Genomic DNA, 18,068 nt, shown 5'->3' with positions numbered 1-18,068 from the left:
CAGCCAGGAGACTCAGGGACCAGGATCCTGTAAGCTATTTAATAACGCCTCGTGTGTATCTCACTGCTAATCGAATCCTTTTGACTCTACTGCCCTGTTACTCTACAGAACCTCGGGGCCTTCACACCAGTGGTGGCAGCACTGGAATGCAGTTCCTCTAAGCCGTGTTCCAGCAGCCACTCAGGCTCCTCACTTACAGAAGTGCTGATGAGCATTTAATGTCTCATCAATGTTCTCTTCTAAAGAGATGGCTTCTCAAATAGCTGTGAGTATCCATTGCCGCGTCCCTGGCTGGGGTTTAGCGATAGTCCGTAAACATCTGCTGAACAAATGAATAAGGCAGTTGTGCTAAAGCAACGGCCGTGCCCCCTCCAGACACCCCCACAGCTTCTCTGTGCTGTCAATATTCTGTTCAGATGATCTCTCCACCCTAACCAGCTCAAGAAAGGCTGTGGGTCATTTCTCGTCAGCATAAACCAGATAACAACATACGAGGCAGATTATGATGCTACACAGCTAGATACAAACACAATGAGCTAACCACGACCGCCACCAAAGCCCTTCGAAGTGAAGCATGTCATCAGGCCCAAACAAAGACAGATTTGATTCCTATAGCAGGCACGGAGAGAGCATCCTAGCAAAGCACATTTACTGTGGCATGGCTCTGACATTTCTACGACCCCACAGATGACTAGGACCTGGAAGTGCTTCTTGTCATCACTGCCTCACAGGCTGAATCATCCTGGGGACCTCTGGCTGCATAGCAACAGACAGGCCTTGACTGTTCAAAGGCAAGCTTGTAACATAACTGCTGGGAGAGCAAAGGACATCTAAACCTGATGCACTGATGTTTACCTCGAACAGTGGCATGGGCACCTTCAGGTAGAAGCAGAAACTTCTCAGAACAGCCCACCCTTGGCCTTGCCACTCCCTGTTGTCCACAAGGCAGACCCTTCCTGCATGTCCTAAGCACATTTTCTGTCTATTACCTCTATATTTTAATGGAGGCACACCTATGAGATCCTAAGATTTGAAAATCCAACAAGAGACAGAAATAAGAAAAGAGACTCGACTTGGCTTGGTAGTAGCTGCTCATACCTTCCTCAAATCTTACCAACTCCAGCAGGTTGCCATACTGATCACTCTACACCAAGTAACCAGAAAGAGTCCCTAATCACGATATCACCTTCCCTGCCATATTGGATTATATAATGAATTGTGAATCAAGATAAACTTTCTTGTCTTAGTTTGTTTTTGTGAGGTTATTTTACCACAGCAATAAAGGAAAAAAAAAACTAAGATGGGGGAGTTCCAGTCTTAGTGGAAAGCAGAAACACTGTTTTCAAAATGTTGTTTCTCCCTGACTTGACCTACAGATTGAATGCAATTTCACTCAAAACTCCCAGTATGTTCTTTTGTGGTTATTGTCAGCAGATCCTATAGTGCAGAGGCACGTGACTGACAACAATTATCACAACACCAATGGAAGGATGCCACCAGAGAGCTGATGCTATCTATCTTCAAGACTTACTATGGGGCTCAAGTAATGGAAACTGTGGTATTATGAAAGAATGAAAAAGCTATCCATGACACAGAATAGATAGCTCAGAAATAGAACTGCAGAAATACAATGAACCAATCTTTGATAAAGGATCAAAGGCAATAGGGTAAAACAAGAATAAACTTCTCAACAAATTGTCCTGACACAACTGGGCAAGCTCATTCAAGATAAAAGCCATACTGTAGATACAGCTTTCCACTCTCCTCAAAGATTAACTCAGATGGACCAAATATAGATCTAAATGTGAAAAAAAAAACACTCCAGTAAAACATATGGGAGAAAGCAGCAACGATTGTCCATAGTGGTGAGTGTTAGGAACACCAACAAAGGAAAAAAAAATTTGTACAAGGAAGGATCGATAAGCTGGGCTTCATTAAAATAAACTGCTCTGTTCTATAAAAGACACTGTGAAGAGAATGAAGAGCGGGAGAAAAGACTTTCAAGAGACATACCAGTTAATAAAATCCCGGAGGCCAGAATAATCTATCTCTTTCCCACTCTCTCCTTGGTGTATAACACACCACTATTCTACCAAGGACCTAGAGCCCAGCCACAAAGGATTTTTAAGATTCAATGACAGGAGCTGGAGAAACGGCTCAGCAGTTAGGAGAATACTTGCTGCTGTTACCAGAGACCTGGGTCTGGTTCCCAGCACCTCACATAGTGGCTCACAGCTGCCTGTAACTCCAGCTCTAGGGATTCTGAAGTCTTCTTTTAAGTCGCTGTAGGCACACCATGCAGACAAAACTCAGACACATAAAATTAAAATAAAATAAGTACAGCTTTAAACCCAAGAGCAGCAAAAAATAAAAACAAAGAAAAACCCAGTTTAATAATAATAATAATAATAATAATAAAGAACCAGAGACCCCACTAGATACCTCTCACCTAATGAAATGCATAGGTATCAAATGAGCACACAAATTAGATGCTCCAGATTACATGTCGTAGGGAAATTTAGATGAAAACAGTGGAGTATCACTGTATACCTCTAGGAATGGCCAACCGTCCAGAGCACCAAATGTTGGGCATCGTTTGGGGCAGGAGGAACATTCCTTCCTGATGAGAATGAAAGGATTTCATAGTTTATTACAAACCCAAATACAGTCTTGCGATACAATCCATGTTCCTTGGAATTTGCCCCCCAATACATGGAAACTTACCATTCCAGGAGCCTGCACAAGAGTATTCAGAGGAGCATTGCCAAGACTGGAAGACAATTGAGACATCCTTCCATTGGTGAGCGCTATGTATAGACATGTCATCATCTACAGCTAAGAGCAGAGTGACGTATCAAGCCATGGAAAGACATGGGGGAGACTGGAACAGATGAGTAAGAGGAAAGCCAGTCTGTGGAAGTGACATATCGTAAGACTCTAGTTGGATGACAACCTGGGGACACTACGGAGACAGCAAAGAGGCCAGTGTTGTGTGGGGCTGAAAGGGAGAAGGGGACAGGAGGGCAGAATGCAGGGTGGGGAAGCTATTCTGTAAGGCAGTTATGATGAGCACAGACTCTTCAAAACCTACAGAAGGTACAAGAACAAGGGTGAGCCCTAATGTAGACTATGGACTTGGGTGACTAGCACATGTCCCATGGAAGAACAGACATGCCAGTCTGGGGGGGGGGGGTGGATGTTGATAATGGAGGAGGCTGAGGGGATATACACAGGAAGTCTTTATATCCTCTGGGCTGTTACACTGTGAATCTAAAATTGCTATGAAAAAAAAAACCCTAAGTATGTAAAATACTAAGGCACAGATGATCAAAAATGTTTAACACATTCATAAAAAATATTCATTACATGATATGTGATTAGACCAGTGCCAAGCTTATTAATCAATTACCAATTGCTGTTGTTACTGCTATTAAAATTATCACTGTAACTAACCCTTACTGAGATGCTCGGGGACAGTTATGAGTACCTCTATTTACAGGACGTTACAAGAGGAATTGGAAGTGCAGAGAAGTCGAGAGCCTGATTGAAACAGCACTAGTTGGTTCTGTCCCCAAAACTCAAGTCAAAACCCATCCTTCTCATCCCCACCCACCCTGCCTCTGCAGCTAGAGGACATAAACAGCTCTGTCTCTGCCAGCAAAGACACCTTGTTTACATTTCAAAGTCCAAGTGACATGACTGCATAGAAAGGAACTTTGATCAAAGACAGTACCTCCTGAGGTGGCTGCTATAAAAAAGGGGTAGATGCTTAATTATTCAGCATCTTCTTCAGTTTGGAGAGCATCCTTTAAAGTTATGAATCTCTCACTAAGGCAAGGGACTCATGAGGACTGGCAGGATGGAACCACGGAGCACTGAACCCAGTGCTAGGCCTCAGGGTCAAGCTCCCTGGATTACTGCTCTGACCCTGGAGACAAGTTACCCAAACCCTCTTATTTCACCTGATGGCTGTGCAGATTAAATAGGGTGATGTAGGTCAGAACGATGTGAGCTATTTAACCCCAGGAAAATTAGTAGCCAGTACGCTTCTCTCATAGTCCAGGTGGCACAAAACCGGGTCTTACGAGCATATACTGAAAGGCGAAGCACTCCATCTTTCTCGAAGGATCCATTAGGATAAATGAACTTGAACAGAATCCCTCACTCTGTGACATTTCTATTCCTGGAAACCGTGAGCTAAAAAGGAGAATCCCATGGACTGTGTTGCCTGCTTTTTGACCACTTTTCCCTCATGGGGCTGCCCCGGGCCAGGTCACGGGGGGGGGGGGGGGGGGAAGGGGGGGGAAGGGGGGGGATATGCTTATTCCTTATGTAACTTGGTATGCTGAGGAGGGGGGATTCCCTTCTCTGAGGAGTAGGGGAGAGCAGATAGGGAAACAGGGAGTGAGGGTGGGATAGGGAGGAGAGGAGCACGCTATGACTGGGATGTAAAGTGAATAATAAAATAAAATAAAGAAGAATCTGGAGATGTTCGTTCATGAACTCCAGCTCATTTCTCTTCTTTCAGAATAGTTGAAGGCTGCATATTTTTAATCTCCCTAAGCCTCCACATCAAGGCCCAAGACTGAGGGGATAAATCTGTTGGCAAAGTGCTTGCTCTGAGAGCATGAGGGCCTAAGTTCAATCCCCAGCTAGGTGTGGTAGCTAATCCCAGCACTGGGGAGGAAGAGACTGGAAGGTTCCCTAGGGCTTCCTGGCTATGCAGCCTAACCTCCCTAGCCGACATAGAAAGCTCCAGGACAGTGAGAGATGCTCTCTCAAAGAACCAACAAACCACAAAACCAGGCCAAGGTAGACAGTATCTGGGCAGTGACAGGCAAGGTTGACCCCTAGATTCCATGAGACCACATGTACAGCTACATGAACAGGCATACATAAATGCACACACCAAAAAAAAAAAATTAACTAGAGTTTTGTTGCAGTAACAGAACCCTCCATGTTCACTTAGCTGCATAGCTGTGAGCCACTGTAAGATTTGGATCCCTAGACACGGCAGGGGACACAAAGGGGGTTGTTCGGAGAGCAGTCTACGGGGCTGATGAAAGTATAAATGTGCCAGTCAAAGCCTTCTCACCTAAATAACCATCTATCTGAAGGGAGAACTGAACAAAAGCAGAGTATCTAAGAGTCGGCATTCTTCACCTCCCAATCTGGTCCCTCTCAATAGCAACCTATGCACTACACACTGGCTGTCACATGGTAGCTACACTCCATAGTGCAGTTACCTGTCAGCTTGGCTCATTGCTTGTTTTGTATGCTCAGGGCTGGCTCTCAGCCTTGCATGTGCCAGGCAAGCACTCCACACTGAGCGACATGACCAGCCCTTATTTATTTATTTATTTATTTATTTATTTATTTATTTACTTACTTACTTACTTACTTTTGGTCTTTTCAAGACAGGGCTTCCCTCTGTAACAGCCCTAGCTGCCCTGGACCTCGCTTTGTACACCAGGCTGGCCTTGAACTCACAGAGATCCACCTGTCTCTGCCTCCCAAGTGCTGTGAGTAAAGGCATGCACCACCATGCCTGGCTCCAGCCCTCATCTCTTTTCTCAGCTACATCCCTAGCAGTCTTGTCTACCCCAATACAACAACTTTAAACTGCTCTCTAAATATCAGTTTGTTGTAATTCATATTCATTTCCCAACACTCCATAGATAAAGAAGCTCCATTCCCCAAAGAGCTAAGGGGGAGGTTCTCCTGCCTCCTTCCTCTTCCTGGAGGCCTGACTTCAAGCTGGTAGCCTTCCAGCTGGGGGTTAGAACAATCACTTTGACAAAAACTCAATCTTCCCAGGGGAACAACGAAAGACATCCAAGTAATCATGCACCATTTAAAGCAGGGGCTCCATTCTCCAGAATGTGTGTGAGATTTTTGTTGTGCAAACACTCTGCATTTGTGGCAACAATGGTGACAGCTCCCTATAATGTAATCTTAAGGGACCAATATTATTATGTTGCCCACAGTTACACTGACCTTATCTCATTTCACTTAAAACAGCATAAAAAGTGACTGGCAGTCTGCTCACCCCATAATAAGACCCAAGAATAAACAGAAAATGTTAAAAATAAAGCTCCTGATTAAAATCCACAAAGGAAAAAGGAAATAAAATTGACCCCTGAAATACAGAGAAAAACTAAAACAAATGGAAATTGGTCCAGAAAGGAATCTCTGGTGCTAGATATAAAACAGGTATCACTTTAAGATGTCAGTAAGGAACATTAGAAAAGCTCAAGTCAGGAAGTCTTTAGAAAGATGGGTTTAGGCGGAGGACATGACAAACAAGATGCAAATGAGCTTCAGGGGTCCATCAAAATTTCTAATTAAGAAAATAACCAGAGATGCAGAAAGCTGAGGAAGAAATAAATAAAAACAATGAGTAAAAATGTACAAATAAAGACAAAGGGTTATGCACATGCACACACACTTGCACATACATAGCACATCACAAACACACACACCCAGGCATGTGCACACATGCATACGCACTCACACACATGCACACACTCACGTACCACCCACACATACTCACACATACACAGCACACCACAAATACACACACACACATGCATGTGTGCACATGCATATGCACACACATACAGGAACATACTCACATATCATACACACATAGATGCACACACACATAGATGCACACACACACACACATATGAAAGGAGCCATGGCCCTATTTACTGTTGGCTTCATAGTGAAAACACTTGTTTAAATTGTAATATTATAGATTTAAACTATTGATTTAATAAGATACTGCTGCTATATAAGTTTATTGAGGGTATGAATGAAAATTAATTATGTAAATAGAAAGAGAACTATCATCTTTCCCTAAAAGCCAATAGATGAATAAAATCAATAAATATATATCTAGGAATATAACAGTAAACGAAAGGAAAAAGACACACGTGTTTCATATATAAAATATATGCCTCTACAGAGGGAAAGGACAAAGACAACCTTTTCTTTCTTGGCCTTATAACATGGTGGTTTTCAGAAGTATGAGTGTGTACCATGTTCACACACACACACACATAAACACTTTTAATAAACATTTAAATTTCTATAGGATGTAATCAAAACTGAGGGCTTTAAATATGTAGTTCAAATTGATATCTACCCTTAAACCAAATGATCATCTTCAGATATTTACGCACTCCTAAAAGCATATTTTCTTCTCCACAATTCACCACTTCAAAGCTCAGAAGAGTTACCACCGCCACTTTGATGTTTTGTGATCGCTAAACATCTGATGGGTCTTCTAACTTCTCTGACTCACCGCAGGGACAAACTGAAAGTGTTTAGGGAGGGGAAGCGAATACTTTCATAACTGACTGAAACCTTCGTCTCTACCCAGCTTTTGCTTTTAATCATCTAATCCGAATGCTTTGGTCTAGTTTGCAGTACCCAGTGTTTCTTACACCACTGGATAGAAAACCAGACAAGGCATAACATTTTTTCTCCTACTAAAGGTAATTTATGCATAAGCTTTTGCCTGTGTGTATGTGTGAAAACCGTGTGCATGCCTAGTACCTACAGATGCCAGAATAGGACATTGAATACCTTGGAGCTGAGGTGACAGATGGTTTTTAGTTGCTCTGTGGCTGCAAGGAACCCAGGTCATCTGGAAAAGCAGCCGGTGCTCTGAACTGCTGAGCCACCTTGCCAGCCCTGGTTGGAAGCATTTTTTAATGCATAGCCATAAAGTCATAAGCTATATTCTGCAGCTATAATGATTCTGCACCTCCTCCCAATTTTCTGTGAAGTGGAGATTTTCTCTCAAAGATAAGCACACCCTGTTCCAGTAACATCCTCCTGAACCAAACAGGTTTAGGCTTAGAACTAACAAAGCCGGCGCTGCGTGAACACAGGCACTCATGGGTGGAAACGGGTCATTTGTATTCCCTTGTCGTAGCTTAGCTTTCAAAACAGACAAATTGATCTGACAAAAGCCAATTCTAACACAGCGCTTAGGTAGAATAATTTGCTTACCTCTGTTGGTTTATAGCAGTCTACGAGAGCTTCCTAGAATTAAATACAGAGAAAGTCAGGATTTTTTTTTTTTAAATTAGGATTTTAAAAAAAAATCATCATCTTAAAGGTGAAATTAAAAAGCCACTCCTTCTTAATTTAGATTATTTTATCTTAAAGTGCATGTGTATGTGTGTGTATGTGTGTGAGTGTGTGTGTGGGGGGGGGTATGTTCACATGAATACAGTATCCATGAAGGCCAGAGGAGGATATTCAATGTCCCATGGAGCTGGAGTTGAGACAGTTGTGAGCCACTGACGTGGGTGCTGGGAACTGAACTCTAGCCCTCTGGAAGAGCAGCAAGTACTCTTAACTGCTGAGCCTTCTCTCCAGCCCTTTCATTTCATTTTAAAATTATTATTGTATAACTGTCAAGGCTTACTATTGACTATCTACAGTCACATTTTATTTCAGTACCAATTGGTCAGCTAAGATATAACAATGCCATTCATATGCAGCCATGTTTTGTCCTTAGCATGAGTACATATGCACACACTCATGTATGTTTGTATGTATATATGTATGTATGTATATATATGTATGTATGTATGTATTATGTTTGGATATATTGCATAGAGCTTTTAGATGATAAAAGTTTTGCTTTTGTGCTATCAAAAGTTTTGAAAATCAAATATAACCCTCACTAGATTATATATGGCTCAGTGAGCAGAGCTTCCGTTAAATGGTGATATTTTACCTCTTTCTGCACACACACATGTGCACACTCACACCCTGCCCTTTGGAATCCCTACCTGGTTCATATTAAAGTGGACCTACTTAAAGCTGGGATGCTGCCTGTGCAAGGTGGTGGCAGCCAAGATGGACATGGAGAGAGGGTTCTGGCCACAATGCAACCATAGATGGTTTTATTGTCTGCTCTTCTCACTGACCCCGGAAACCAAGCAGGAGAGGGGCCCAGAGAGCAACTAAAAGTCCCTGTCAAGTTCTCAACTGATATTCATGTCATTTTATTTTCTATAGAACTTATGACTGATTTATCTTTAAAAACAAAAACAAAACAACAACAACAACAACAACAAAACTATTGTCATGGGACCGGGTGTGGTGGCTCACCCCTTTAGTCCCACTACTCAGGAGGCAGAAGCAGGCAAATCTCTGGCTGTTCGAGGCTAGCCTGGTTTATAGAACAAGTTTTAGGATAGCCAAGTCTACACAAGAAAACCTTGTCTTGAAAAGCAAACCAAAACAAACCCCTATTGTCTCCCAGTGAAATCTACAAAGAATAGCCATTGGAACTGAGGCTGCTTGCCACTCTCAAGGCACCTAGTAATTACTAATACATTAATCACATCAATGAAGTAAAATACCCATGTTGATGCCCCCCTCCCCCCCCCCCCCCCCCCGTCATCATGTGCCATCCAGGACAGCCAACAGCCACTAACAGTAATCACCAGTGGACATTAAGAACAACGGCAGGTCAGGGGTTAATTAGTTCAGAACTGCCCAGTGCAGACTGAGACATGACCTTGCACAGGAAGAGGCGTGTTTTACTGCTTTCTGCTAAAGAATACTAGGCACCTCAATCTTCACTGTTCTGGCAGACTGCAATCAGATGAGCACCTCATAAAAGATATTTTACTGAACAGAATTACATTCCAAGCAATCTAATTCTAGAACTTGCTTTCACGAGTGATTTAATCCACAGTGGTGAGGTGACAGCCCAGGGCTTGGATACCCCACAGGTCCTTCCCATCTGCCTGTACAGCACCCTCTGCTTTGCCTGGAGATTGACCTTTTAAGGTAGAGCCAGCTTTTTCTCTCAAGATAATAAGGCGTGGGAACACTGTCGCAGAAGGTCCCTGGGAAACTACTGTTGTCAACATCTGTTTTATTATCCGCCTTGCAGTTGGCGGTCAAGAGCTAGCATCAAAGCTTTCTGTTCTGCAAAGGGACACTGCTCAAATCTTGGTGACAACCAGCATCTCACCAGACAGCATCAGTTGATGGCCAGGCTTTGGAGACCCAGGTGGACTCAAACATCCATGATCAGAAAATTATAGGCTTGGAAAGCTGTTTACCTGGAGTTTTGAAGCTCTTTCTTCCTCGCTGTCAGCATCAAGAAGCTCATCAATGTCGATTTCGACATCTGGCATTTCTTCTTCCTGGGGGAGCAAATGTGAAGGTTTTAGTGCTGGGTAGAACTAAATTTGGCATGCTAATGAGTTCAACACAGGACTCAGTTACCCAACCAGAAGGGTCGATGGGTAACAGGGGAAGAAGGCAAGGCTGGAGGAACAGAGAGTGGAGAGGGAAGGTGAAGGAAAGGGGATAGAAATGAGAGGTGGGAAGGAAGGAAAAGAGGGACGGGGGGGGGGGGGGGGGAAAGAGTGTGAGTGATGCATTCTGCTCCTAACAGTACTCACACCTACAGCTGGATCATGGTAGATTGGCAGAATACAGAAAAGGCAGGAATTACACTTTCTGATCCACAGACACTTTTCTCTAGGCAACCACACCCATTTTTTTACTTTGGGCCCCGTTTCCCTTCCCAGGCCATGGTCTGGAGGAATCCTGATGCCACCATGGGTTTTGGGTCAGAAGCATCACCTCATCAGACACCAACTCATCAAAACATGTGGATTCCAAGGCCCAAAGGGGTTCTAAGAAAGGTGCTCTTTCCACAAGAGAGCCCCCTCATTCTCTCTGATCGAGTGCAGGCTGAGGAAACGCAGAGCCCTGGACATTGCTGGTGGCCTCTTGCTGCCACGAAAGAGCCTGAGCTTAGGACAAGGTTGACACAAGAGTCGGGAGTGCTGGAAGGACCAAGACAGCTGCAGTGGGACAGTCTCTTCTAAAACAAAAACAAGAGGACAAGAAGGGTGGGGGAGGGGTGGGCCTGGGAGGAGGAGGGGTGAAGAGACGGGAGTGAATATGATCCAGAACTGCTGTGTGAAAAGCTCTAGGATGTAATAAAAACATCTTAAAAGTAGTTTCAGATAAAGCCACTAAGCCAAGCTCATTTGAGTTGACGCCTTCTATTGTTCCAGCCAATTTAGGCTGAGCAACCAAAGACATCCAGTCCAGAAGAGAGGACAAGAAAGGTGAAGGGCCTCCAATATCTAGCACTCAGTGGCCCTCTGTCCCCAGCCCTCTGTTTTGTCATTTGAGTAATGACATCCTCTGCTGTAAATACAAACCAGGCTGCAAGAGAGATCTGCAGCTCAGTGCTCCATCTTGCCCCATAGAGTCACCAGCAGCCTAACTCCAGTCAGCCACAGCGAGAGCTGAAGGGTGTCACCCGCAGCTGGAAAGAAAGCTAGCTACATGTGAGGACAGCAGGGCCAACCTGGCCTCACCTGCTCCATGTAAATAAACTACCTGTACTTGACTTCCTGACAAGGATCACATGCTGAGTATCTCCAACCATTTGATTTGGTGTTTATTTGAAATCGTGATAGAAAAGGAACACTGGTAGGGGGAAATGTGGCACTCTTGGGGCAGGGGGGGTGGGGGGGAGGGGGCGGGCAGCGTGGAGCCCTAAACAGATTAGCAGCAGCTGTGTAGACTTTGCCAGATTCTCTACAATGGAAGGACCAAATAGGATGCAAACACCAGCAGTGAAGCCCCCACTGGCTTACAGAATAACTGGCAGAACAGGGTATTGTGGGAGGCCATGGCCTGGTGATTCATCCATAGGTGGCACCAGGCAGGCCACTTATCCCTTAGGCATCCCTAGGACAATGGATTAATGGCCCCTAATAATGAATCCCAGTATGTGTATTTCAAAAAGTGAAGCTGGAGACAAATTCAGCTCCATCTATAGCTCAGCATCGCTTTAATCAGTACCTTGTAAGGCAAGAACACTTCTGCAGGTCTCTGCTGGCTCCCTTCAAGAAACGCCGCACAAAATAGACAACCCCTTAAATTTTCATCTCAGCTAGGGATGGCGCAGCTTCCCTTTCACCTTCTCCTGACTCCTCCCTAGAACAGATCTCTGGGTTCAGTATTTAGTCCTCTGTGGACACCAAGCACTTGTTCATGTCATGGCTTTGTAAAAATCAAGCAGAGGAACCTGGCATAGACCCTGCTCAAGAAATGAGACCTGTAGGTGGCTTGGAGTCTTCTGTTCTAGAAGGAGACAAAAGCACAGTCAATAGTGACTACTGTCTCTGAACAGCACAGAAGTGAGGTGTCCCCTCCCCGTCCCCCCCCTTCACAAAATCACAGGAACAGCGTTGATGCTGAGCCAAGTTTTATCAAACCAGCTTAGACTTGCGTGATGTTTGCCCCAGGCATGGGACACCTCAGCCAAATGTCTTTTCCTTAGGATTGCACAGGGCTATGTGTCTCTGTTAGCTGCTGTGCTTGCCCTGTTTCCTCAGATTTAGAGAGCTGGGCTGCCTGCTACGGTCATCACGGGTGGGGTTTAAATGCCTCAGAACGAGAGCCAGAGATGGATTTGGTTTCTCGTTCACACCAAGCACGTTTCAAGGGCTTGAGCCCACTCATGCCGCCAGTGCTTCCTGCCCTAGATTTAGAATGTTTCGTCATCACAGAAGGTCCTGATGGGCAGCGCGGCCATGGGGCCACTAGCCCTCTGCGCTAGAGTCAGGAAGCAAAGCCTCAATCTTAAAAAAAAAAAAAAAAGCTTTCATGTCAAAAGAGCTTAAGAGGTACAGAGGAAATACTGAGTCTTAAGGTGACTGACTCCCAGATCACTTCTGAGACCCATGGTCATGTGACTGGGACACTCTGAGCTCCTTTGTGAGGCCATGCTGACAGGTGGTCAGGACTGACTGAGCTACAGAGTCTCTGCCTGACACACTGCTTCAGAGGCCTGGGGCCACAGAGTGCAGCTTGTACAGAGAGCACAGGCTCTCAGAGGCTGGCAATTCTGCATGCATGGAGGTTCTCTTCAGCTTTCTAGCTCTGGAATGCTGATCCCAGAGGAATGACAGACCCAATCACCTACAGGGCGGTGAAGGCTCCCACTGTCTGTTGACAGTGCCTGAACCAGAGGGGCTGCTTTTGGGTATTTGCCCCACATTGAAGATGTGTCCCCATACAGTAGCGCTGGTGTCAGGAAGTGCTCCGCGGAGTGCCAGGGAATGTTAGCAGCGCCCAGCTTCTTTAGGCAAGCTCTACTAGTACTGAGACTATGACCATACGCCCCAGCGCCGGTGGGAGAGATATGATTCTCAGAGATACCGTGTCTTCCCTTCTGCTTTCAGGATATCACCCCCTGAACCCCAATATACAATCAGTGCATTTAACAGGCACTCAACAGCCGAAGCTGAATCTGACCTCTGAAGGGAACAGAGCAAAGGCTCCATTCACCACCCATCCCAGGAGTGGACCGCAGCAGTACTAACCTCCAACAGATGTTCTGTTCTGTGGTTTTGGGTTTCTTTGTGGGTGTATTCCACCACCCACAAAACCCTCAAAGATGCTTCTTTAAAACATGTTCTCAGCCTGGACTCAAAAAAAAAAAAAATCTCTGTACTAGAGGAAGGAGGCATCTCGCAGCCCACATCCCCTTCCCCAGAGTGAAAAACAGAGAAACAAATAAAAAACATTTAGCCTGTCTGACAGTTAAACTTAGGTATGTTCCAGCCTTTGTCTCGTGGCTTTCCATAAACTGTAACATAGCCAGCCACTCACAGAGTGGGTGAAAATTAGGTACCGCCATCTCCTGCAAGTTGGCCAAACTACAATTCTTAATGTAAGAAGCAAAGAAAAATCTGAGGCTTTAAAAACTCACCAAGAAGTAGAGCAGGAGAGATGAACTTGGACAGCCACGAGCGGAAGTCACCCTGACTTGTTGAGAACATGGCCACTGAGAGCAAGAGCAGGAAGAGACAAAGAAAGGAGCTGGGCCAGTTACAGGCCCCGGGCTGATGGGGAAGTTCATCCAGGGCTGTCCTCATCCAGGGCTGAGGCAACTGGACCGAGGTGGGAGTCATCAAGAATGGAAGAAAAGCCGGGAGTGGTGGCGCACACCTTTAATCCCAGCACTCGGGAGGCAGAGGCAGGTTTGTGAGTTCGAGGCCAGCCTGGTCTACAAAGTGAGTCCAGGACAGCCAAGGCTACACAGAGAAACCCTGTCTTGAAAAAACAAACAAACAAACAAACAAACAAAAAAGAATGGTGTGGAAACTATGCAAGGAGCACAGAGGGAACCCAGCACTGAATTGGACACTGGAGAAGGAAAAAGTGAAGAGCAGATACAGGTTCTGAGCTCCAAATATTCTAGAGATTGAGGGAAACAATGGAGACACTGGGACCACTAAGACAACCACAAACCTACCCAACAGCTAAGAGGTCAGCATGCCCAGCCTCACCCCAGCGATGAAGCAGAGGCAGGATTCCCAATCTGCAGTGCACAGGGCCACACTGAAGGACTGGGTGACAATATGTGGCCCTAATAAGCAGCCACAGTGGCCAGGAGCCCTACACAGCCTTCAGTGATGTGGCTGAGACAGAATGAGCCAAGCCCTCCTGTAGTAATGACATAGGCACTCACCACGGTGCATACCACCATGGATGCTGACATGCGTATCTACACCGCCATACTACACTTGTGCATATTTACATGCACCCCCATGAGTCCTGTTTCATACCACCACACACCATACTATGCACACTCTTTCACACACACAAACACTGTCATATACACACATATTTGCATGCAAATTGCCTGGAATACAGGAATACAACCCCAGTGTCACACACAACAGACCATGCATATATTCTCTCTCTCTCTCTCTCTCTCTCTCTCTCTCTCTCTCTCTCTCTCTCTTGTGTGTCTCCCTCCCCCTTCCTCTCCTTCTCCCTTCCCCATCCCTTCCTCTCCTCTTCTCGCAGGAGCATACACATTTCTAGCTAGCCAGAAGGTTGGTACTGGACTTTGAGAGGGGTCAATTAAGCATTTACAAAATGCATATGTCCCCTTGTCCCAGAAATGCAAGGCCAGCAGGACTGATCAAGCTAAACCTAGACTTGAAAAGAGATTGTGTTTTTGAGCTCAGCACACAAGCTCTCTGGCAGTTCTCAGAAGGCTCCTTTCCAAAGCAGGCACGGAAAGACACAATGGCATGAACCACTAGGCAGATTGTGGCAGTTCCAAAGAGACAGGCTGGTGGGGGTGGGGCTGAAGAAACCAGCCAAATATCTGATATCTCACCTTTATATAAGCCTGTGTGGAGCAGGGGTGATTGACCCAGGAGATATAAGGTAAGAATGGAATGGGTTATGTGAACTCTCTGTGAAAACATTTATGCTTCATGTTTTCATTCTAATGACACCACCTCCTCCCTGCCAAATTCCTGGAAGCAAGCATATTCTTGGAATGACCTCCTATGACTGCACCATTCTGGGCCAACTGCATTTACACATTGCACCAAACAGAACTGCATTAGTTGTCACGGGCTAATGAGACAAAGGTCGGAGGGCAGACTAACCATATATAAACTTAATAGTAGGAATGACTTATTAAGATGGAGTGATGCTAGGAGACGTCACACAGGTCACACGGAACCACAGCAATATGCACGGAATCCGTGCTGCTGAAAGAACTAAGTCAGCCATCATGGTCCATGAATGGTGCGCATTTAAGGTGGTTGCGCTTTGTGCGGAATTTGCAATTCGGGTATAATTTGATAATTGGAAGAATTATCCATAAGCATCAGGAGTTTGTACCTGTTTTTCAGTTGGTGCATATGTGAATGATGCTATAATATTAAATATTTAAATTAGCAGTCTGTGAGAAAGCATCCCCACAGAAAAATACTGCAACATTGGGAATGAAAAGCAGACCTCGGAGGCTTTTGAGACAAGCTGCATGAGAGCCACGGCCAGCAGGCTTCCTAACAGGGACATCGACTGCTCAAAGCCAGCAGCAAGCTGTTTTGTGTAGCTGTAACACAAAGTCTGAAGCTGGAAGATTTACAAAGAAAAGAGATTTATTCAGTTCACCATTCTGGAAGTCCAACAGCATGACATCAGCACGCTCATAGGAGGGCCTCGTGGCAGCCTCACACAGTAGGACACATGGAGGAAGTCACATGAGAGGCAGGAGGCAAGAGGCAGGGGAGGGGCCAAGGTCATTCATTAATGACGACCAACTCATTTTAAAATTGACCCATTCCTGTGAGACCCAACTCATTCCACTCTGAAATGTTGACGTTAACCTTTTCTGTGAGTGGGCGGGGGGGGGGATCCCCACAATCTAAGGAACTTCCCCCTCTTAAAGATTCTACCAGTTCAACAACACCACCCTGGAGACCAAGCTTGGTGCACATGGGCCTTCAGAAACAAACTGTATCCAAACCAGAGCAAGAAAGAGTTCTACAAGTGCAAGGAGGGATGTTTTCTAACTTCAATGCCCATCTCCTCCCAAAAAGGTCAGTCAAAAATGACAAGAAAAACCACAGGCATTTTGACACATCTTGTCTTAAATCTCTGTATGTGTACCCCCTGTGTGGAAAGAAGCACTCTGGAGAAGCAAAGAAATCAACGGAGGAAGAAGACACCAGGAGTGCTAACTGACAAGGCTCAGGGAGGGCAAAATCATGACTGAGGAAGGACAAGGAGACAGAGGCTTGAAGAGCCAAAGCTAGGCCAGCGGTGTGTCTGTGTGTCTGTGTGTCTGTGTGTCTGTGATCCTAAGTACCAAGATGTGGGTCCAGTACCACACACACACACACACACACACACACACACACACACACACACACACACTTCAGAGGCAGCATGGCCTCCTAGTGGGGTCAGATTGTCCTTAACTTGGACATTAAACAACAGGAGTAAATACAAAACCTTGTTCCAGTCTGATGGCACACTATGGTATTTCCCCAGCATGCACTTGCTTTAAAGACTAAGTGAACAGAAATCTCCTCAGAGCTGAGCAGCCAACCTCACCAACTACTCCTTTAAAAGCATCACACCAGCCAAACATGATGATACATGCCTGTAACCCCAGCATTCAGGAAGTGGGATCAGGAGTTCAAGAGCATCCTGGGCTAGATGGTGAGTCAGAGGCCATCCTTGGCCACATGAATGAGATAGACAGACAGACACACACACACACACACACACACACAGACACACAGACACACACACACATCCCTGACCACAAATGACTTTATCGTAAAGGGATGGTTTACATTTTATTAATAAGAATTACTGTTCTTGTCTATCAAAACACCAAGGCTTATCCCACCCTTGTCAAACACCCCATAGCTTATGTTCCTTTCTGAGGCGCTCAACACATAGACAAGTGACAACTGCTGCAGATGGGACAGGGACACCGCACATGCTTTCCCAACCCCCACACATTCTGTTTCCCTCGCTTCCTGCTCATGAAAGCACGTAGGAGGCAACTGACCAAGTGTTGTATTATTTTACAAACACCTTGGGATGTGTTTGATTTTTTGACAGCTCGCAGGCTCCGTTTAGCACTTCCAGGTTTATTAACAAATGACATGTGACACACCAGCATGTCATTAGCAGCCCAAATCCCACTGCTATCTCAACACAGCAACAGCATGGATCAAACACTGCCAGCTAGACAAGAAGATTGGCATTCCGTTGATGTTAGAGTATTCTAGAATGGTGGTTCTCAACCTGTGGGTCATGACCCCTTTGGGAGTCCACCGACCCTTTTACAGGGGTCACATATCAGATATCCCACATATCAGATGTTTACATTACAATTTCATAACAGTAGCAACATTACAGTTATGAAGTAGCAGCACAAAATAGTTTTATGGTTTATGCCACCACATGAAGAACCGTTGTTAAAGGGTCAGAGCATTAGGAAGGTTGAGAACCGCCGTTCTAGAAGAAGGCATAGCTACATCAGGACCTCAGGGTTCCAGGAGAGTCCACATCCTGTCTGTTTACCGCTGGGCAGGGATAAGAAGTGATGCACTGGCAAACATTCTTGCTCTCTACAGGGACACAGATGGTGAACACATAGGTTCAGGTATCTTTATCTGCGATGCATGGAACTGGAGGCAAGCTGAGCTTAGGTCTCACAGCATCAG

General features: G+C 45.2%; 1 protein-coding gene across 1 annotated transcript in view; it reads right to left on the bottom strand.

The window, feature by feature from the left end:
* The window catches only part of PPP1R14C (protein phosphatase 1 regulatory inhibitor subunit 14C), an 81,470-nt gene that overhangs the window by 21,813 nt on the left and 41,589 nt on the right, over positions 1 to 18,068 (bottom strand). Inside the window, exons 2-3 of the mRNA XM_084778001.1 lie at positions 10,101 to 10,184; positions 8,023 to 8,055 (exon numbers count right to left, since the gene is read on the bottom strand). Of these exons, the coding sequence (XP_084634127.1) occupies positions 8,023 to 8,055; positions 10,101 to 10,184 (117 nt within the window). The remainder of the gene's footprint in view (positions 1 to 8,022; positions 8,056 to 10,100; positions 10,185 to 18,068) is intronic.

Source organism: Acomys minous (assembly GCF_964271855.1).
Source record: "Acomys minous genome assembly, chromosome: 3".
Lineage (NCBI taxonomy): Eukaryota > Metazoa > Chordata > Mammalia > Rodentia > Muridae > Acomys > Acomys minous.
Note: the sequence above shows the minus strand (reverse complement) of the source record. Positions and strands in the feature narration are given on the sequence as shown.